The 23,409-nt window shown below is 44.6% G+C and overlaps 1 protein-coding gene across 1 annotated transcript; it reads right to left on the reverse strand.

The window, feature by feature from the left end:
• Nucleotides 1-489: 489 nt before the first annotated feature.
• On the reverse strand, nt 490-23,164 carry NAAA (N-acylethanolamine acid amidase). The gene is made up of 11 exons (XM_015820147.2): nt 22,945-23,164; nt 17,091-17,250; nt 14,405-14,531; nt 12,192-12,282; nt 10,004-10,080; nt 8,913-9,085; nt 7,453-7,515; nt 5,204-5,270; nt 4,095-4,123; nt 2,150-2,231; nt 490-611 (listed from the first exon to the last, which is right to left on the reverse strand). Exons 1-10 carry the CDS (start codon nt 23,162-23,164, stop codon nt 2,156-2,158), a joined length of 1,083 nt encoding a protein of 360 aa, XP_015675633.2. The 3' UTR covers nt 490-611; nt 2,150-2,155.
• Between the last annotated feature and the right edge of the window lie 245 nt (nt 23,165-23,409).

Genomic DNA, 23,409 nt, shown 5'->3' on the forward strand with positions numbered 1-23,409 from the left:
GAAACTGGCTCTTATCCCACGTCTATTATTTCAATATCCATTGCCTGCACACTAAGCCCTAAGGCCCTAAAGCAGTGGTTCTCAACCTTTTTAATGCCGCGACCCCAACCGGTCATAAGTCGAGGACTAAACCGGTCGTAAGTCGAGGGCTAAACCGGTCGTACGTCGAGGACTACCCAACCGGTCGTAAGTCGAGGACTTTCCCTGCCCCGGACCGCCGCGCATGCATGGTTCCGCTCCCTGCGCCGGCTGAGGCGTAGCTGGCAAGCGGCAGAGACGGAGCAGGCCGACCACCAGCTGGCCCAGCCCAAGGGAGGTAAGGCACCCGCCGGAAAAGGGGAAAAAATGGCGGACAAAAAAAATGGTGGACAAAAAAAATGGCAGACAGCCTTGCTTGGCGACCCCCATGAAATGGTCGATCGACCCCAAATGGGGTCCCGACCCACAGGTTGAGAACCACTGCCCTAAAGGCAGTAAGTTCTTTTTTCTTCTTTTAAAGATGGTAGTTCTGAAGAGAATACTATATATACATCAGTTTGTTATTTTGCCTATGCAGTTAATAAACGTAGCTCCTGCTTTTGCGTTTTCAAAGATTTTCATTCCTTCATTTCCTGATTCACAAGAGAGAGAAAAAAAGAAAGAAAAAAAAAAGAGAAAATGAATATTTTAAAAACATTTTAAGGTGAATTGCAACCATCAGCTATGTGACCTATTGACAGTATGCTCTTTCTGTATCTAACTTTATCCATTTATTTGATGTATTGCTATCCAGCCACAATTACAAAAAAGGTCTCTGAGTGGCTTACATAAAGTCTATTCAAATTTGTTGAATTCAAAAATGTAGTTTAATTCTGTCAATTAAAATAAAGCCTTCTATCATCATCATCAAATCTAGAAAAGCCCATTGGGGTATCTGACACCTACTGAAACTTCGCCACCTTAAAAAGTTCCCTGAATTTTTATTCAGACGCTAAGTGCTTAAGCAAGAAATAAAACCAGCATCTGGAATAATAAAACCCTGGAATTCAGAGGCATGATCCTGGATTTCAGTGATAGGCTGCACAGATCACAGCATGGTACTCAGAAAAATGCTTTTAAGGAATCTGGAATGGATGATATCTAAGGGCTTTAAGTTGTTATATCTGGGAGTCATATAACATCAGGAAAATGTTTAATTAAAGCATGTTATTCAATTGTTAAGTGAACCAGATAGTTGTTAAGTGAATCTGGCTTCTCCCATTGAGTTTGTTTATCAGAAGCCAGCTAGGAACGTTACAAACATGATCCTGGGACAGGGCAACCGTCATAAATACAAGCTAGTTACCGAGTGCCTGTATTTTGATCATTTGACCATGGGGAGGCTGCAACAGTCCTAAGTGTGAAAAATGATAATACGTTTTTTCCCCCAATGCCGTTGTAAATTCAGACAGTCGCTAAACAAATGGTTATAAGTCGAGGACTATTTGTATGTACTTATAATGTCCCAAATGATCAACCAAGATGGTCCACAGGTGTCTATCGACTGCCAGCAGCAAAATTCTATCTGAATCAGGGTTAGATGTCGTATCAATGTTCAGTTCCCGAACTAGGTTTGGTGGAAACTAAACTCTAAGAATTTGCAAGAACTGGAATGGACTTGGCAGGGTTCCCATTTCACGCCCAACTGAACTGCCAGATTTGTATGTTGAGATGTTAAGCCCTTCTCTTATTTCTCAAGCCACAGAAAAGTTATACCTACAATTGCAGTCTATCAGATGCCAAGGATCAGGCCCATACGTTAAGTTGCAGTTCAAAAGATTTATTGCTCAAACCTAGGCACCAGAATCTAGTCAACTAAAGTTTAATGACGAATTGGCACCAGATAAAGGTTGACAGAATTCAAGAGAGGCTGGACTTAAGAGCGTTCGTTGGAACATAACGATTCTATGCTGCTGACTCACTTAACTCCTCCCCCAGTTCTGCTTATGCTTCTCCTGCCTACACATTCTGTCAATGGGTCTCCTCTGCTTTGTTGGAGTTGTTTTAGGAGAACAAAGAAAGGAGGATCAAGGCCTTAATTAACATTTTTAGAAGACATGAAGAGTAGAATTGGAATGAAACTTCAAAGGCTCAACAAATGGCCATCAGCATCACAATGCTCAGGACTTACACATTTTCACTCCAGTGTCCTGATCCAAGTCTGATACTTGTCTGGATCTGCGTTACTCATCAAAGTGGTATAAATGGTGAACCTGATGAAAGAAAACCACACAGAAACACACAAAAACCAATAATGAAGTCCAGGAACAGATCAAATTTTCAGTTCAACCCAACTGGAAGAGAATAAAAATCAGATTCATCACAGTGTCTGTGTTTGCCTGACAATTATTTGGACAATAGACCCGATGGAAACTAACCAAGGAGAGAAGCAACCTAGAACTAAAGAGAAATTCCCTGACAGTTAGAACAATTAATCAGTGGAACAACCTGCCTCCAGAAATTGTGGGTGCTCCAACAGTGGAAGTTTTTAAGAAGAGATTGGACAGCCATTTGTCTGAAAGGGTATAGAGTTTTTTGCCTGAACAGGGGGTTGGACTAGAAGACCTCCAAGGTCCCTTCCAACTCTGTTCTGTTATTCTGATGTCATAAATCACATTATGACTAGGAAAGTACCAAATTCAGCCTTTACATGATGTGTGAACTCAGCCAAATTCCATGTTTTCCAAAGACAGATGTTTCAGGGATTCCTACAGAAGGAAATGACATCAAGAGTTCTCTCCTACTATTGCTACTTGCTCATAGTCCTCACTGAAATGTTAATTTGCAGGGGCATATATGGAGCCCTAGAGAAATACGGTGGTGGAAAGAATACAGGCAGTCCTCGACTTACAACAGCTCATTTAGTGACCATTCAAAGCGACAACAGCACTGAAAAAAGCGACTTGTGGCTTGTTTTTCACACTTACAACCATTGCAGCATCTCTGTGGTCACGTGATCAAAATTTGGATGCTTGGCAACTAACTCATATTTATGATGGTTGCAATATCCTGGGGTCACGTGATCCTCTTTGGTGAACTTCTACTGAGCAAAGTCAGAAGCAAAGTGAAACCAGATTCACTTAACAACTGTGTTACTAATTTAACAACTGCAGTGATTAAGAACTGTGGCAAGGAAGGTCATAAAATGGGGCCAAGCTCACTTAACAAATGTCTCACTTAGCAATAGAAATTTTGGGCTCGATCGTAGTTGTACGTTGAGGACTACTTGTATAGCAAACGAATCGCAACTAAGTGCTTTGTTTTGATCCTGAAACCAACAACCAAATTGTTCAAGTTCCCTCAAGTTATTTTTAAATTAACAATGGTTTCCCAGAATTGAAATCTGGATTGTCTCCCCCTTTGGAGCTCCGAGTTTTGACTTCTCCCCAATATGAGACATTATGAGAGGCTGCAAAGGAATGGGAGAGACTAAAAATCAACTACCAAGAGGGAGTTGTCTCATAAACAGTGGAGTCCATGTGAACAGAAGACTTTCAGATCACACAATGAGTTTGTGCCTTATAACGAGGCTGGGAAATTCCAACACGCCATGTGACCTCCTGCCACGAGCGGTGGCACCAGGACTATGAGCCATGTGGGCTCCTGCGGGGTGGCAGCACTGGCACGATGAGAGATGAGCAGTGGCACTGGCATGATGCGCCATGTGACCTCCTGCCACGAGCGGTGGCACCAGGACTATGAGCCATGTGGGCTCCTGCGGGGTGGCAGCACTGGCACGATGAGAGATGAGCAGTGGCACTGGCATGATGCGCCACGTGCCGTCCGGCTGCAAGCGGCCACAGGAGAAGTTGGGCAGTGACGCAACAAGTGCGGCAGTACTAAGGTAAGCGGGTAAGAAAATAAGAAAATAAGACCCGGTGCCATTTTTGGAGGCAAAAGAAAATATAAGACCGAGTCTTATTTTTGGAGGAACACGGGGTACACTAAGCACAGAACAATTTGTGTGGAAAGGGTTTTGCACATAACCCCTGGTTGATTATCTTTTCCCTGAAAAGACTGTGTGAAATCCAAAATGAATGCATTTTACTTTAAAAAAAAAACACACAACAACTTACGGGTTTAATACAGGTACTGTTGATAACACCTGGAAAAAAAAATAAAGCACCAGATGGTCACGCATGTAGACTTTTGACAATGAATACCAGTCCAAATATATTAAGCCAAGATTCACAAGTGTAGCTGCACGGAATACAGATAGTCTTCGATTTACAACAGTTCATTTACCGACCGTTCAAAGTACCACAGCAGTGACAAAGAGTGGCTTATGGCTATTTTTCACACTTCTGACCGTGGCAGCATCCCCGTGGTCATGTGATCAATAGTTGGATGCTTGGCAATTGATTCATATTTATGACGGTTGCGAGGTCCCCAGGCAGCGATCTTTTGACAAGCAAAGTCAATGGGGAAGCCAAATTCGCTTAACAATTGTGTTCCTAACTTAACGACTGCAGTGATTAACAACAATTCCAGCAAGAAAGGTCGCAAAATGGGGCTAAATTCACTTAACAACTGTCTCACTTAGCAACAGAAATTTAGTGGAAATAGAATAGAATAGAATAATAGAATAGAATAGAATAGAATAGAATAGAATAGAATAGAATAGAGAATGGAATGGAATGGAATGGAATGGAATGGAATGGAATAGAATAGAATAGAATAGAGCAGAGTAGAATAATAACTTTAAATAACGTTAAAATGAGATTTTGTTGCATACAGCTCTCAAAGGGGAACCACCTCCAATATATATTGCATGAACATGACAAAAATAAATAAATAAAATAAATTATGCATATACCCACATACACACACACATATGTGGCCCAGAGAAACAACAGTCTAGTTCGGATATATATATATATATCTCCAAACTATGTATGTATGTATGTATGTATGTATGTATGTATGTATGTATGTATGTATGTATGTATGTATGCATGCATGCATGCATGCATGCATGCATGTATGTACATGGTCAGAAAAACGAATCTCACGAGTTTACTAGACGGATGGCCTAGGGAACAAAGTTGTTGCAGAATCTGGTAGTCCTGCTAGAAATACTTCGAAATTACGCAAATCACTGAAGTTGTTAGGTGAATCAAATAGTCATTGAGTGAATCCAGCTTCCTCCATGGACAACAGCAAAAGGAGCATGATTTAAACTTGCCTTAAAGAGGGAATTAAGATTGAGATGTTCCTGTCCTGTCCCATTTAGTGCTTTAATAGCTGGAGTCCTACAGAATAAAAATAAAACGTTAGTTGACCAATATAACTAATTTCACAAGTCAAGAGTGTGCAAACCTGGATTTTAAAAAGTTGCCTCTGCTGCTGTGTACAGCAAGATTTTAAAGAAGTGGATTGTTTCATATTACAGGAAGAGGTCCAGATATTTTCCCTTTCACCCAATCCATTTTTCCAGGTATAGAAAATACAATTTCATCGTTTCCTACATGGACTTCCAAAAATGCTTTTCCCTTTAAGATTTTTCTCCCTTTTTTTTCCTATTAGGAACACTGTATTTTGGGTTGTACTTTGCATTCTAGGACATAGACATTACATGTTATAAAATTTATGAGAAAAAAAATCACTGAATGCTTTGACGGTTGGGGATCTCTGCCTTAAACACTTAAGCACAAACTGGCTTCTGATATTCTACTAGTGACATAAAAAGCAGCTGTGTCCTCTTCTCCAAATCCCTGACTTGATACCAAAGCTTTTTTCAGATTTTAGCCATTATATTTATCCCAGCACAGGGGATCTCCAGCATAAGCAGGCTATATTTAATAGAATTTAGAATAGCATAGAGCTGGAAGGGACCTTGGAGGTCTTCTAGTCCAGGGCTTTTCAACCAGTGGTATGGGTACCACCTGTGGTACATTGGCACCTGGCAGGTGGTACGCGACCATCCTAGAAAAGTGGTAGCGGTGGAGGGGAATGAGCTGAACCGGTGGCAGCACCGCACAAGCCTGAGCGAGAGACGGCTGGAGCTGCAGGGCTGTCAGGGCTCAGCGGAAGCGCCAGGATCAGTGCCGCTTTCCAGCTGATTGGCGCTTCTTCGGGGCTGTCAGAGCTCAGTGGAAGTGCCAGGATCAGTGCCAGGCTCCAGCTGGAGCTCGGCGCTGATCCTGGTGCTTTTGCTGAGCCCTGAAGAAGCACCAATCAGCTGGAATGTTGCAGCATCTCCAGGGTCTTGTGATTTACATTCAGATGCTTGGCAACCAATTCATATTTATGACGGTCACAGTGTCCCAGGGTCATGTGAAGTGACCAAAACCTGCTGCAACCACCCAGCAGATGGGGGGGGGGGGATAAAAACCAAACACCCCCTCACCCCACCCCCGCTGCCAATCCTCAACAGAAATGCTCACAACAATGGAAACCTCAGACAGGAGGAAGAGCGCCGCCGGGCGGGCAGGCAGGTGTCTTGCTCGGCTGTGGCTTGGGGGGCACTTTTTTCAGTGCCATTGTAACTTCAAACAGTCACTAAGCGAACTGTTGTAAGTCGAGGACTACCTGTACTTTATTACTTTTTTCCTTTGTGGGGGGTCATCAAGCTTTTGACACCTTGCTAGGTGACTGGTGGTACTTGGATGTTGCCATATCCCAAAAGTGGTACAATGGGTGAAAAGGTTGAAAAGCCCTGTTCTAGTCCAACCCCCTGCTCAAGCAGGAGAACCTATACTATTTCAGATAAGTGACTGTCTAATCCAGGGGTAGTCAACCTTGGCTCTTTTATGACTCGTGGACTTCAACTCCCAGAATTCCTGAGCCAGCTGTGCTGGCTCAGGAATTCTGGGAGTTGAAGTCCACGAGTCATAAAAGAGCCAAGGTTGACCACCCCTGGTCTAATCTCTTCTTAAAAACCTCCAGTGATGAAGCGCCCATGATTTCTGAAGGCAAGCTGTTCCACTGGTTAATTGTCCTCACTGTCAGGAAGTTTCTCCTTAATTCCAGGATGCTTCTCTCTTTGGTCAGTTTCCATCCATTGTTTCTTGTCCTGCCCTCTGGTGCTTTGGAGAATAATTTGACCCCCTCTTTTTTGTCCCAGCCCCTCATATACTGGAATACTGCCATCATGTCCCCACTATTTCTTCTTTTCTTTAGACTAGCCAAACCCAAGTCCCGCAGCCGTTCTTCGTATGTTTTAGCCTCCAGGCCTTTGATCATCTTAGTTGCTCTTCTCTGAATTTTTTCCAAACTCTCAACATCTTTTTTGTGACATGGTGACCAAAATTGGCTGCAGTATTCCAGGTATGGTCTTACTAGGGTTTTATAAAGCAGTACTAATACTTTGCATGATCTTGATTCTATGCCTCTGTTTATACAACCCAGGATTGTATTAGCTTTTCTGGCTGCTGATGCACCCGGCTGGCTCATATCTTGATATGGGTATCCTTCCAGAAAAACATACACTACCTTCGATCATCGTAAGGCGGTGGGTTTGTCCAGTGATCATAATTGGTCTCCACTCGGTACCACCTTCCAAAAACAGAAAACATACTTAAAAGCAGCCATATTATAACATTTATTTATTTGTTTGCATTCCACCTTTATTATTTTTACAAATAACTCAAGGCAGAGATTATATCTAATACACCTCCCTTCTATTGTGCCCACAACAACTGCCATATGTGATGGGTTAGACCAGGGGTAGGCAACCTTGGCTCTTTTATGACTCGTGGACTTCAACTCCCAGAGTTCCTGAGCCAGCCATGCTGAGGGGAAAGGGAGAGTTTCCAAGCTGAGCCGTGCTGGCTCAGGAATTCTGGGAGTTGAAGTCCACGAGTCATAAAAGAGCCAAGGTTGCCTACCCCTGGGTTAGGCTGAAAGAGAGTGACAGGTGTTTCGTGCCTAAAGCAGGACTAGACCTCACAGTGTCATGGTGATTGGCCCAAAGTCACCCACACAGCTTTCATGCCTAAGGCGGGACTAGAACTCACCGTCTCCTGGTGATTGGCCCAAAGTCTCCCAGCTGGCTTTTACGCCTGAAGCGGGACTAGAACTCTCAGGTTCCTGGTGATTGGCCCAAAGTCTCCCAGCTGGCTTTTATGCCTGAGGCGGGACTAGAACTCACTGTCTCCTGGTGATTGGCCCAAAGTCTTCCAGCTGGCTTTTATGCCTGAGGCGGGACTAGAACTCTCAGGTTCCTGGTGATTGGCCCAAAGTCTCCCAGCTGGCTTTTATGCCTGAGGCGGGACTAGAACTCACCGTCTCCTGGTGATTGGCCCAAAGTCACCCTGACGGCTTTCGCACCTAAGGAGGGACTAGAATTCACCATTCTCCCTCTTTCTAGCTATTCAGTTTTTGGTTTGTATCATTAGGTAACATACAAAACCAGTCCGTGTTATTTTGCTACAAATCCCAGTTAAAAGCCGTAAAGGAGCATTTAAAGGTAAACTTAGCTTCATGTCCAACTCTAACGGGTGGGGCTCATCTGTTTCTTAGCTGAGAGAGCCAGCATTGTCCGAAGATGCTTCCGTGGTCACGTGGCCAGCACGGCTATACACCGAGGCACACAGAACGCTGTTACCTCCCCACCAAAGTGGTACCCATTTATTTACTCGCATCTGCATGCTTTCAAACTGCTAGACAAGCAGGAGCTGGAGCAAGGAACGGGAGCTCACCCCGCTGTGCAGGGGCTTGAACCGGGGCTATCAAGCTCAGTGTCTTTAACCACTGAGCCATCATACCCACCCACCCACCCACCCCCCCACACACAAAAAAGCATTTACTTATTTGTTAAATTTATTTGCTGCCTATCTCGCCGGGGGACTATTTAGGCGGCTTGCGACAACAGTTTGTTGCTCCCATCATCCTAACAAATGGGTCAATTGCTTGCCATTTGCCTTATAAAACTCAGATTCTAGGCAACTTACGCCCCAGTTAATGGTTCCAGGGGCCAAATATCTACCGGGCCTCTTCTTTTTCTTGTAATGATTACTCCTTGTCTGGGTGCTATGCCTCCGATGATATAATAAACGTCTGCTATAATGGGTGTCTTGGAGAGCATCAGAGCAGCTGCTTCAAAGTTTTCCGCTTCACTTAGAACCTACAAAAAAAAAAATTCATGAATTATTGCCAAGTTTGGATAAACCTCCGTTAGCCTGATAGCGGAGCTTCATTGTGAAAACAGCAAAAAATACGTGCTAGGTTACAGGGGTAGGCAACCTTGGCTCTTTTATGAGTCATGGACTTCAACTCCCAGAATTCCTGAGCCAGCCTTGCTGAGGGGAAAGGGAGAGTTTCCAAGCTGAGCCATGCTGGCTCAGGAATTCTGGGAGTTGAAGTCCACGAGTCATAAAAGAGCCAAGTAATAAAGTGAAGCTTCTAGGCCAAGGATAGACAACCTTGGCTCTTTTATGACTTGTGGACTTCAACTCCCAGAATTCCTGAGTCAGCACGGCTCAGCTTGGAAACCTCTCCCTTTCCCCTCAGCATGGCTGGCTCAGGAATTCTGGGAGTTGAAGTCCATGAGTCATAAAAGAGCCAAGGTTGCCTACCCCTGTGCTAGGATGTGAGGGTTTCCTTTCAACGTTTGTAAAATTCACAGATAGTCCTCGACTTACAACAGTCCATTGAGTTGTCATTCAATGTTACAACGGCACAGAAAAAAGTGACATAGGACCGTTTTTCACACTTACAACGGCCGTAGCCTCCTCGTGGTCACCTGGTCAAAATTCCAGACGCTTGGCAATTGATTCATACTTATGACGATTGCAGTGTCCCAGGGTCATGGGATCCCCTTTTGCGACCTCCTGACGGACAAAGTCGACGAGGGAAGCCAGATTCGCTTAACGACCATCTCACCAATTTAACCAGTGCTGTGATTCACTTAACGACAGAAGAAAGGTGGTAAAAGGGGGCAAAACTCACTTAACCAATGTCTCACTTAGCAACAGAAATGTTGGGCTCAACTGTGGTCGTAAGTCAAGGACTACCTCAATATTTGAAAAAAAAAGTTACGCACAGTTCTGATAAGCCAGCTGGCTGGACTGTATTGGCCCAAAAAGGCTGATATGGCATTCTCCCACCAGTAGCCAACATCTGTAAAATAGAATATAAAAATGAAAAATGCCTTAGGAAAACCAGTTATTATCAAGAATCGAATCGAATGTAATCGAATAGAATAGAATAGAATTATTAGGAATGGAATGGAATGAAATGGAGTGGAATAGATAAGAATAAGAATAAGAATAAGAATAAGAATAGAATGGAATGGAATAGAATAGAATAGAATAGAATAGAATAGAATAGAAATTATTATGAATAGAATAAAATAAAAATAAGAATTATTATGAATAGAATAGAATAGAATAGAATAGAATAGAAATTATTATGAATAGAATAAAATAAAAATAAGAATTATTATGAATAGAATAGAATAGAATAACTATTATGAATAGAATAAAATAAAAATAAGAATTATTATGAATAGAATAGAATAGAGTAGAGTAAAGTAGGGTAGGGTAGGGTAGGGTAATAGAATAGAATAGAACAGAACAGAACAGAACAGAATAGAATAACAGAGTTGGAAGGGACCTTGTAGGTCATCTAGTCCAACCCCCCGCCCAAGGAGGAGACCCTACACCATTTCTGGCAGATGGCTGTCCAGTCTCTTTTTGAAAGTGTCCAGTGATGAAGCTCCCACATAAAAATGATCCCAAAATCAAAGATAGGTATGTAGGTTCGATCCACTACATCAGACATGTCAAACACAAAGCCCGGGGGCCGGATGCGGCCCGCGAAGTGGTTTCATGTGGCCCGCAAAGCCATCCTGGGAACAGTGAGGGAACGGCCCCCGCTGCCTTGGCCCTGGCCCAGGCCGGCCGGGAGCCAATGTACAATTTTGTGGTGGCCATCTATGCTGAAACGCATTCAGTCTTAGCTCCACAAGGCCATCTGGAAACAGCGAGGGACCGGCCCCTGTTGCGTCGCCCTCGCCCCCTGGGTGCATGCTGGGGAGGGGTCACTCTTTGTGAGGAATGAAGAAATGCACCATCGCCTAGAAGTGGCCAGCAAATGGCCCTCGCCTACTTCACATATCCGGCTTGATGGGCTCCAGGGGAGGGGTTTCAGCAGGTAGTGAGGCTCCTCCAGTGGACCATGCCTTGGCACTTGCCCCGGTCCCACCCCCTTCTGCCAGAGACCCTCAGATCTGTCCCACTCCTGCCCAGGCCCCCCACAGGCACCCTTGACGCAAACGATGTAGAGCTGGCCACGCCCACCCAGTAGGCCACACCCACTCCATCCACGCCCACCCAGTAGGCCACACCCACCCTGGCCACACCCACCTGCCCCCCGAGGGCAACCGCAATGCAATACAATATTGTTATGTCTAACTAAACTCCCATGCACATTCCTTCTCCTCCTCCCCCTCCACTATCATCTAATTCTAACTCTAATTCTAAGAGTAAAACATAAGAAGGAAAATGGCTGCATCTCCATACGTTGTCAAAGCAAGAACATCCGATGTTAGCAGCGTTGACAATCTCCGGGGCTGCCCCAAAGAAGAGGGAGTCAACCTCTTCTCCAAAGCACCTGAAGGCAGGACAAGAAGCAATGGATGGAAACTAACCAAGGAGAGATGCAACCTAGAACTAGGGAGAAACTTCCAGACAGTGAGGACAATTAATCAATGGAACAACTTGCCTTCAGAAGTTATAGGCATCACTGGAGGTTTTTAAGAAGAGATTGGACAGCCATTTGTCTGAAAAGGGATAGGGCAGGGGTGTCAAACTTGCAACGTCACGTGACGTGTCGCGACATATTGTGACTTTTTCCCCATTGCCGGCAGTGGAGTGGGCGTGGTTTCACTATGATGCATCCGGCCCGCGGGCCCGCAGTTTGACACTCCAGGTATAGGGTCTTTTGCTTGAGCAGGGGGTTGGACTAGAAGACCTCCAGGGTCCCTTCCAACTCTGTTATTCTATATTCTATTCTATACTCCCAAATCCTGTTCTGTTGATCTGTTCTGGAATTTTTAAGGAGTGCTGCATCTGTTAGTTTTCTCCCAAAACTTTCAACCTGCCTTCTCTAGAAGAACGATCTAACAGACATTCCTCACAAATGCTTCACCACTGCTCTTTGCCTTCAGAACCAGGCACGTGAGTCAGCAAATTATCAGCTTATTTGGGTAAAAATAAAATTTGCCTTACCTCGCTCATTCCCAGTGACGGAAAACTTGTGTGGACTTTGCCCCGTCCATAAACCGACGTAGCCGAAGAACGTAGTGCCTCTGAATTTTACCTGGAAATAATTAAAAGACAGAAGAAGCTACACTTATTCCTCATTACTTTCGATATTAAGTTCTCTCCAAAATAGTAAACAGGCCAGGGAGCCATTTAATTTGATGAAAACCTGTCTTTACTTAAATGTAGAATAAGAGTTAAAATGCTTTAGGGATGTAGGAAAAAGGTTATCTTATCTTATCTTAATTTATAATAATAATAATCTGTTTAGTACTGCAAAAAAAAAGAGGAACAAATTTAAGGAAGCATAATTTCTGCTCAATTCTTCCTCAAAGCAGTTCAATGCAAAGTTGGTCTCTTTTTATTATTTATATTTCTCGATCTTTCTCCTCCCTTACATTCCATTCCTTGTCACATTATCCAGAAATGGAATAAAGTTCACCGGAAGTATTATTTAAAAAGTTTGCCTCACAAACCGAGAAGGGAAACTAACAGAATAACAGAATTGGAAGGGACCTTGGAGGTCTTCTAGTCCAACCCCCTGCTCAAGCAGGAGACCCTATACATTTCAGACAAATCCAGTGACGGAGCACCCACAATTTCTGAAGGCAAGCCGTTCCACCAATGAATTTTTCTAACGGTGAGGAAATTCCTCCTTAGTTCTAGGTTGCTTCTCTCCTTGATTAGTTTCCATCCGTTGCTTCTTGTCCTGCCTTCAGATGCTTTGGAGAACAGCTTGACTCCCTCTTCTTTGTGGCAGCCCCTCAGATAGTGGAAGACTGCTATCATGTCACCCCTAGTCCTTCTTTTCGTTAAACTGGACATACCCAATTCCTGCAACTGTTCTTCATATGTTTTAGCCTCCAGTCCCCTAATCATCTTTGTTGCTTTTTTCTGCACTCTTTCTAGAGTCTCTACATCTTTTTCATGATATGGTGACTAAAACTGGATGCTAAGGCTTTATGAAGCAGCATTCATACGTCACATGATCTTGATTCTATCCCTCTGTTAAATTAGCTTGTTTAAATTTCACTGCAATAGATATCAGCTGCAGAGATGACACATATTATCATTAAACAAAAATGCAAGTGGAAGCTTTAAGACTCATTTGGTGAGTCTCATGTGGTGTAGTATAAGAATAGAAAATCATATGATTGTAGCTGCTTGTTGCAATTCTTAACCACACAAGTTAAAGGTAAAAATTGTGAAAGTGCCATAGTGTTAAATGACTTTGGGTTAGAGGAAATACAGTTGCACAACAGTTTAAGGCTTTAACAAAACAATCTTTGTATTTGTTCTAATCCAAAGCCAAATATATAATGCATTTGTTATTTAATGTATTTCTATCCAACCACAATTAAAAAGAACATTTTTGATGACTTACATAAAATAAAAATGATATAGCAATATAAAAGTGAGAAATTTGTTCCAGTGCAGTAATTTATATTTTCTTCTAATTTTCTCTTACTCTGCAATCTTTTCCGTATAATATCTGAATTTTGTAATTTCTATTCATTTTTTCCTCTCTCCCTTTCCTTTTAAAAGAAATACATTAATTAAAAATTTTTTTTAGAACAATTGGGTATTTATTTTTAATGACCAAACTTTATGGAGGGTCACGTATATAAAAGTTGGAAAGAAAGATTCCAAAAAACAAATGTTTGCAATACAATTGATTTACAATACTATGGTTTGGCTACTAAATGCATGTACAGACAGTCCTCAACTTACAACTATTTCTTTAACAACCATTTGAAGCTACAATCTAAAAAAAGAGACTTACAACTGGTTCTCGCACTTATGACTATCACAGCATCCTCACAGTCATGTGATCAAAATTTGGGCGCTTGGCAACTGGCAGGTATTTAGAACAGTTGTACTGTCCTGAGGTCATGTGATCTCCAATTGCAACTTCCCAGCTGGCTTCCGACAAGCAAAGTCAATGGGGGAAGCTGGATTCATTTAACAACCGCATGATTCATTTAACAACTGCAATGATTCCCTTAACAACATGGCAAAAAGGTTGTAAAATTCGGTGCTTCACTTAGCCATAGAAATTCTCATCCCAATTGTGGGCATAAATCAAGGACTACCTATATCTCAAAATGAACTGTTTCCTACGCTACTTGCCAATACTTTTTATGCTTGCCGGGGTCTTTTTTATTTTTATTTTTTTGTACCTGCCCATTCTCGATAAAATCCACATCAATTGTAATCTTGCGTAAATACTCTCCAAAAGCAAAATCCATATTCCGACCGTGATATATATTTCCTTGTTTGTCTTGAGCAACAATACTGGTGCAGAAGCTGTGAAAGAAAAAGAATAGCAGCTGTGTTAGAAAAGGCTGGACTTCTAAATTCATTTTTCCCAGGGTGTCTTTTTAAATGAAGGAAGGTGAATATACATGTCCCGGGATAATGTTGCAGGATCCAATTGGGGTCAGTTACTGGGACCAAAGGTTTTGTCTTCCAAGGTTTTGGACTCGTGCGGGGAACCCATCTTCAGGGAATTTCTCTCTAGCAAAGTGTGTGCTATTTTCTCTGTGGTATTTATATGGAAATAAATACCTGGCAGGTTGAACAATTAATCAGTGGAACCACCTGCCTCCAGAAATTGTGAATGCGCCAACACTGGAAGTTTTTAAGAAGATATTGGACAAACATTAGTCTGAAATGGTATAGGTCTCCTGCCTGAGCAGGGTGTTGGACTAGAAGACCTCTACGGTCCCTTCCAACTCTGTTTATCCTGTCCTATCCTATCCTATCCTATCCTATCCTCTCTTCTCCTCTCCTCTTCTCTCCTCTCCTCTCCTCTCCTATTCATGGACCACACATATAAATATCACACACAGAACAGCACACCCTCTGCTAGAGCAGAGGTCCCCATCCTGTGGCCCATGGCCTGGTAGGGGGCCAGGCCTGCTGCCTACCGGGCCACGGGACAGGCTGGCCAGTGCATGCGCGTGTGTGCGCATACCACCTCACGTGTGGTAGTGCCACGGCCATGGGGCGCAAAAACAGGACACTGCGCCACGGGGCACAAAAACAGGCCGCCGATGCGCCTCGGGGCATGAAAATGGGACACCGCTATACCTCAGGGTGCAAAAACGGGACGCCACCATGCCGCGGGGTGAAAAAATGGGTGCCGCCACACCGCCTGGTGCAAACGTGGGCCGCCGCAGCGCTGCAAGGCACAAAAATGGAGGCTGCCGGGCCACGGGGCACAAAAACGGGCTGCTGCCACGCTGCAAGGCGCAAAAACAGCCACCACTGTGCTGTAGGGCGCAGAAACAAGGTACTGTGCCACGTAAGAACGGGGCAGGGCTAGCAAGTATCACACGGGTGCTAGCCCCGCCCCATTTGTGGCACACGCGTTCTCACGGCCCCGTGCGCATGTGCATGCAGGCACGTACAATGCTTCCCTCTCCCTTTTCCTCCGGTCCGCCAACTGACAAAGGTTGGTGACCTCTGTACTAGAAAGAAGTTCCCTGAAGATGAGCTGAAAGCTTAGAGGACAAAACCTCTGATCCTGATGGCCAAACTAGACTGGATCCTGACTTTTTAAATTTTAAATTCATTTTCCCAGGGTGCCTGGTTCCTTCCCACAATATTCTTAGACCAAAAACAGCATAAGAGAAACGAATTAAGATCTTCCAGTTAATTAAGAACTAATTACGTCTCTGGACTGATTAGATGAGGGATGACCAACCTTGGCAACTTGTAAGACTGGTGGACTTCAACTCCCAGAATTCCCCAGCCAGCTGTGCTGAATTCTGGGAGTTGAAGTCCACCACTCTTAAAGTGGCCAAGGTTGGACCCTGCTGGATTGAGACTCTGGAAAACCTACAAGGCAGAAAACAACCTGAAACAACCTAACAAAGAAAAAGAACGATGCCCATTTAGAAGGAAATAAAACCTCCAAATCTTATTTATTTATTTATTTATTTATTTATTTATTTATTAATTGCATTTATATCCCGCCCTTCTCCTTTCGGACTCAGGGCGGCTGACAAATGATAAAAAACTAACATACATACACCTAGTTAAAATTTAATTATGAATTAATAATCTTAGCGGATGGTTACCACCCACTTGAGCCCCCAAGGCGCGTGGGAAAACCAAGTTTTTAAAGACTTTTAGGGCTGACTCAATCTTCATTGTTCCAGACAGCAGAAAGTCCTGGATCTCATCAGATGACATTGTCCCGTCGATGTATTGTTGATGTCCACACATTTTGTTTAGAGCAGTGGTTCTCAACCTTTTTAATGCCGCGACCCCAACCGGTCGTAAGTCGAGGACTAAACCAGTCGTAAGTCGAGGACTAAACCGGTCGTAAGACGAGGACTAAACCGGTCGTAAGTCGAGGACTACCCAACCGGTCATAAGTCGAGGACTTTCCCTGCCCGGGAGCGCCACACATGCGTGGTTCCGCCCCCTGCGCCGGCCGAGGCGTAACTGGCAAGCGGCAGAGATGGAGCAGGCCGACTACCAGCTGGCCCAGCCCAAGGGCCATGGCACCCGCCGGAAAAGGGGGAAAAATGGCGGACAAAAAAAAATGGCGGACAAAAAAATGGCGGACAGCCTTGCTTGGCGACCCCCGTGAAATGGTCGATCGACCCCAAATGGGGTCCCGACCCACAGGTTGAGAACCACTGGTTTAGAGAAAGGAGAAAACTTATTTAGAAGCCGACAGCAAGCAGGCATCGCTTGCTCTGGGCCAACAGCTTCCCCTGGCCATCTTTTTCCTTACAAAATTTTGCTAAGGAAAGACAGCCTGATCTTTGCAACAAGCCCGTGCCATGATGAATTCCCCCCCCCCACACACACTTCCAGTTCCTGAGACCCACAATGCATTGCAACACTCACGCGGTGAATTCGTAGGCCAGATTCAGCAGGAGCACATCACCAACGCTAATCCCGAAGTATTTGGAAAGTCCCCGAATTTCTCCTTCATAAGGCTGGGAGATGAATTTTTCTATTTCTTCCGCCATAGGTCGAATAATGGCATGGACCCATTTGGGGATCACTGAACTGGAAGAAAAAAGAGACTCTGGATCATTCATTGCTCAACTAACACGTTTTATTCTACATTCCTTTTATAGTCAAGCTACTCTCCAAAGCGCCTGAAGGCAGGACAAGAAGCAACGGGTGGAAACTAATCAAGGAGAGAAGCAACCTGGAACTAAGGAGAAACTTCCTGATAGTGAGAACAATTAACCAGTGGAACAACCTGCCTCCAGAAGCAGTGAATGCTCCAACACTGGAAGTTTTTAAGAAGAGACTGGACAGCCATTTGTCTGAAATGGTATAGGGTTTCCTGCCTGAGCAGGGGGTTGGACTAGATGACCTCCAAGGTCCCTTCCAACATTATTATTATTGTTGTTGTTGTTGCTGCTGCTGCTACTACTACTACCACTATTGATCATCGCACAGATGTCCAGTCAGCCAGATGTTCAGACTGGATTTGGCATTTTTGTCTACCTATCGAGTCCTTACCAAGGACCTGGGATAGGCAGATGTGGATGTTTGATGGTATTACAGATATCGTCGCAGGATGGAAGCAGTTCCTAGTAAGGCCGCCTTTTGCAATTGACTAATGGCGAATTTGTCAATGCCAATGGTGTCCAAGTGGTGCTCCAGTTGTTTTGGGATTGCACCCAAGGCGCCTATTACTATTGGTATTACCCTTGCTTGCCTTTGCCACAGTCTTTCTATTTCTATTTGTAGGTCTCTGTATTTTGTTATCTTCTCCAGTTCTTTCTCGTCTATTCTGCTGTCTCCAGGCACTGCCACGTCCACTATCTAGACTTTTTTGTCATCATCATCTATAGATTACATAGAGGAATAAAAGCAAACTAACCTAGGGGGAAACATTTGCTAACTCTTTTTGTATGGCCCCCTCTCCTCAAATAACCGACCACCTCACACTTGCTGAGTCCAGACATTTGTTTCCACCAACAGACTAAAAGCCATAGCAATTTAAGCCAAAGCAGCAAGACATTGGAAGGTCTTTTTGTAATTTTCCTGCAAAGTACAGGTAGTTCTCGATTTACAACGGCGTCAAAAAAGTGACTTATCACCGTTTTTCACGCATACGCTCGTTGCAGCATTCCCGCATGGTCACGTGATCAAAAGACAGACCCTTGGCAACTGACCTGCATTTATGACAGCTGCACTGTCCCGGGATCATGTGATCACCATTTGCGATCTTCCCAGCCAGATTCTGATAAGACGCCAGATTCGCTTCACAAATGAATAATTTACTTAAGAACCGCAGTGATTCGCTTAACGACCGTGGCCAATAAAGATGGTAAAATCGGGTTCTGCTCTCTTAACAATCACTTTGCTTATCAGTGGAAATTCTGATGCAATTGTGGTCGAGGACTACCTGCAACGGCTACCTAAAGCAGTCAACACAGCCACACAAACAACCCCAATTTCTGACCAGTTCAATCCCATCCAATTTTCCTGCCAGGAAATGGAATTTTACCCTAAACTCCCTCTCTTTGTCTGAAATGGTATAGGGTTTCCTGCCTGAGCAGGGGGCTGGACTAGATGACCTCCAAGGTCCCTTCTCACTCTCAAGTTATTCTATTCTATTCTATTCTATTCTATTCTATTCTATTCTCATTCCATTCCATTCTATTCTATTCCACTCTATTCTATTCTACTCTACTCTATTCTCATTCCATTCCATTCTAATTCCATTCTATTCCATTCTATTCTATTCCACTCTATTCCATTCTATTCTATTCTATTCTATTCTACTCTATTCTCATTCCATTCCATTCTAATTCCATTCTATTATATTCCACTCTATTCCATTCTATTCCACTCTACTCTACTCTATCCTATCCTATCCTATCCCTATATTCTATTCTATTCTATTCTATTCTATTCTATTCTATTCTATTCTATTCCATTCCATTCTATTCCACTCTACTCTATTCTACTCTACTCTACTCTACTCTACTCTACTCTACTCTACTCTACTCTACTCTACTCTATCCTATCCCTATATTCTATTCTATTCCATTCTATTCCACTCTTTTCTACTCTACTAAAGGTCTCTCAAGTTCACCCAGCCAAGAGAAATATACACTGAGCTGGAACACTTTGTTCCAGCTCAGGTGAAGTTGGCTCCAGTTTGAGAAGTTCAGTCTGAAACACAAACAAACAGGGAGGATGGGAAAGAAAGAACTAGTTCCTCCGCCTGGTTCACCGTTTTGCTCAGCTGGGAAGAACCTAACATAGAACAACAGAACTGGAAGGGACCTTTGAGGTCATCTGGTCCAACCCCCTGCTCGAGCAGGAAACCCTATACCGTTTCGGACAGGTGGGCTGTCCAGTCTCTTCTTAAAAACCTCCAGTGATGGAGCACCCACAACTTCTGGTGGCAAGCAGTTCCACTGGATAAATGTTCTCACTGTTAGGAAGTTTCTCCTTAATTCCAGGTTGCTGCTCTCCTTCATCTTCTGAAGGCAAGGAAGAGAGTCTTCCCTTTAGCAAACAAGGAAGCCAGCCAGGACACAAACAGCCCGAAGCAAAGGCAGAGACAGGCAAAAATGAATCAGAATAGAGCTTGGAGGCACCTGGAGTCTTCTGGTCCAGCCCCTTTCTCAAGCAGGAGACAATCCTGGAGGATTCGGGACAGTCTCGGTCCACTTTCCCCCACTTTCCCTTCCAAAGACCCTTCCGCGCTTTCCCTTCCCAAGACCCTCCCCCACTTTCCCTTTTCCCTTCCAAAGACCCTCCCTCCCTTTCCCCTTTCCCTTCCAAAGACCCTCCCCCACTTTCCCTTTTCCCTTCCAAAGACCCTCCCTCCCTTTCCCCTTTCCCTTCCAAAGACCCTCCCCCACTTTCCCTTTTCCCTTCCAAAGACCCTCCCTCNCAACTAACACGTTTTATTCTACATTCCTTTTATAGTCAAGCTACTCTCCAAAGCGCCTGAAGGCAGGACAAGAAGCAACGGGTGGAAACTAATCAAGGAGAGAAGCAACCTGGAACTAAGGAGAAACTTCCTGATAGTGAGAACAATTAACCAGTGGAACAACCTGCCTCCAGAAGCAGTGAATGCTCCAACACTGGAATTTTTTAAGAAGAGACTGGACAGCCATTTGTCTGAAATGGTATAGGGTTTCCTGCCTGAGCAGGGGGTTGGACTAGATGACCTCCAAGGTCCCTTCCAACATTATTATTATTGTTGTTGTTGTTGTTGCTGCTGCTGCTGCTGCTACTACTACTACCACTATTGATCATCGCACAGATGTCCAGTCAGCCAGATGTTCAGACTGGATTTGGCATTTTTGTCTACCTATCGAGTCCTTACCAAGGACCTGGGATAGGCAGATGTGGATGTTTGATGGTATTACAGATATCGTCGCAGGATGGAAGCAGTTCCTAGTAAGGCCGCCTTTTGCAATTGACTAATGGCGAATTTGTCAGTGCCAATGGTGTTCAAGTGGTGCTCCAGTTGTTTTGGGATTGCACCCAAGGCACCTATTACTATTGGTATTACCCTTGCTTGCCTTTGCCACAGTCTTTCTATTTCTATTTGTAGGTCTCTGTATTTTGTTATCTTCTCCAGTTCTTTCTCGTCTATTCTGCTGTCTCCAGGCACTGCCACGTCCACTATCCAGACTTTTTTGTCATCATCATCTATAGATTACATAGAGGAATAAAAGCAAACTAACCTAGGGGAAAACATTTGCTAACTCTTTTTGTATGGCCCCCACTCCTCAAATAACCGACCACCTCACACTTGCTGAGTCCAGACATTTGTTTCCACCAACAGACTAAAAGCCATAGCAATTTAAGCCAAAGCAGCAAGACATTGGAAGGTCTTTTTGTAATTTTCCTTGTACAGGTAGTTCTCGATTTACAACGGCGTCAAAAAAGTGACTTATCACCGTTTTTCACGCATACGCTCGTTGCAGCATTCCCGCATGGTCACGTGATCAAAAGACAGACCTTTGGCAACTGACCTGCATTTATGACAGCTGCACTGTCCCGGGATCATGTGATCACCATTTGCGATCTTCCCAGCCAGATTCTGATAAGACGCCAGATTCGCTTCACAAATGAATAATTTACTTAAGAACCGCAGTGATTCGCTTAACGACCGTGGCCAATAAAGATGGTAAAATCGGGTTCTGCTCCCTTAACAATCACTTTGCTTATCAGTGGAAATTCTGATGCAATTGTGGTCGAGGACTACCTGCAACGGCTACCTAAAGCAGTCAACACAGCCACACAAACAACCCCAATTTCTGACCAGTTCAATCCCATCCAATTTTCCTGCCAGGAAATGGAATTTTACCCTAAACTCCCTCTCTTTGTCTGAAACGGTATAGGGTTTCCTGCCTGAGCAGGGGGCTGGACTAGATGACCTCCAAGGTCCCTTCTCACTCTCAAGTTATTCTATTCTATTCTATTCTATTCTATTCTCATTCCATTCCATTCCATTCTATTCTATTCCACTCTATTCTATTCTACTCTACTCTATTCTCATTCCATTCCATTCTAATTCCATTCTATTCCATTCTATTCTATTCTATTCTACTCTATTCTCATTCCATTCCATTCTAATTCCATTCTATTATATTCCACTCTATTCCATTCTATTCCACTCTACTCTACTCTACCCTATCCTATCCCTATATTCTATTCTATTCTATTCTATTCTATTCTATTCTATTCTATTCCATTCTATTCCACTCTACTCTACTCTACTCTATTCTACTCTACTCTACTCTACTCTACTCTATCCTATCCCTATATTCTATTCTATTCCATTCTATTCCACTCTTTTCTACTCTACTAAAGGTCTCTCAAGTTCACCCAGCCAAGAGAAATATACACTGAGCTGGAACACTTTGTTCCAGCTCAGGTGAAGTTGGCTCCAGTTTGAGAAGTTCAGTCTGAAACACAAACAAACAGGGAGGATGGGAAGGAAAGAACTAGTTCCTCCGCCTGGTTCACCGTTTTGCTCAGCTGGGAAGAACCTAACATAGAACAACAGAACTGGAAGGGACCTTTGAGGTCATCTGGTCCAACCCCCTGCTCGAGCAGGAAACCCTATACCGTTTCGGACAGGTGGGCTGTCCAGTCTCTTCTTAAAAACCTCCAGTGATGGGGCACCCACAACTTCTGGTGGCAAGCAGTTCCACTGAATAAATGTTCTCACTGTTAGGAAGTTTCTCCTTAATCCCAGGTTGCTACTCTCCTTCATCTTCTGAAGGCAAGGAAGAGAGTCTTCCCTTTAGCAAACAAGGAAGCCAGCCAGGACATAAACAGCCCGAAGCAAAGGCAGAGACAGGCAAAAATGAATCAGAATAGAGCTTGGAGGCACCTGGAGTCTTCTGGTCCAGCCCCTTTCTCAAGCAGGAGACAATCCTGGAGGATTCGGGACAGTCTCGGTCCACTTTCCCCCACTTTCCCTTTCAAAGACCCTTCCGTGCTTTCCCTTCCAAAGACCCTCCCTCACTTTCCCTTTTCCCTTTCAAAGACTCTCCCTCACTTCCCCTTTTTCCTTTCAAAGACCTTCCCTCACTTTCCCTTTTCAAGACCCTCCCGTACTTTCCCTTCCAAAGACCCTCCCCCTTTCCCTTCCAAAGACCCTCCCGCACTTTCCCTTCCAAAGACCCTTCCTCACTTTCCCTTTTCCCTTCCAAAGACCCTCCCTCACTTTCCCTTTTCCCTTTCCAAGACCCTCCCGCACTTTCCCTTNGACTGAACACGGCGCGCATGAACACCGGCTCGAAGTGCCGGGCGGCCGGGCCCCAGCGGAGCTCGGGAGGGCTGTCCAGGCTGACGTTGCAGCGCAAAGGGGCCACTCGGGACCGGGGCCCCCCCGCCCCGCCGCGGGGCAGCGCCAGCAGGAGCAGCCCCAGAAGGAGCGCCAGGAAGGAGCCGGAGCCCCCGCGCCCCTGCCCGGCCATGGACGCAGCTGCAGGAGGCGGCGGGCACTCGCCGGTCGCCTCCGCTTTCCACGGCCGGCCCCGCCGCTTGGATTGGCTGCCCCGCCGCCTCTCCACGCCCGCCTTTTTCCGCCCGGACATCTGGGCGCGGCTGGCAAAGGGGATCCCCGGGGCGAAGGGCGCAACTCCGGGGAAAGGCGTTTTCGCCGGGCGGGCGAGCAAACTTCAGACGGCGGGAAGCGAGGCCTTCGCTCGGATTAAAGCTG

The sequence above is a fragment of the Protobothrops mucrosquamatus genome, unplaced genomic scaffold, assembly GCF_001527695.2.
Source record: "Protobothrops mucrosquamatus isolate PMUCROS unplaced genomic scaffold, P.Mucros_1.0 scaffold_153, whole genome shotgun sequence".
Lineage (NCBI taxonomy): Eukaryota > Metazoa > Chordata > Lepidosauria > Squamata > Viperidae > Protobothrops > Protobothrops mucrosquamatus.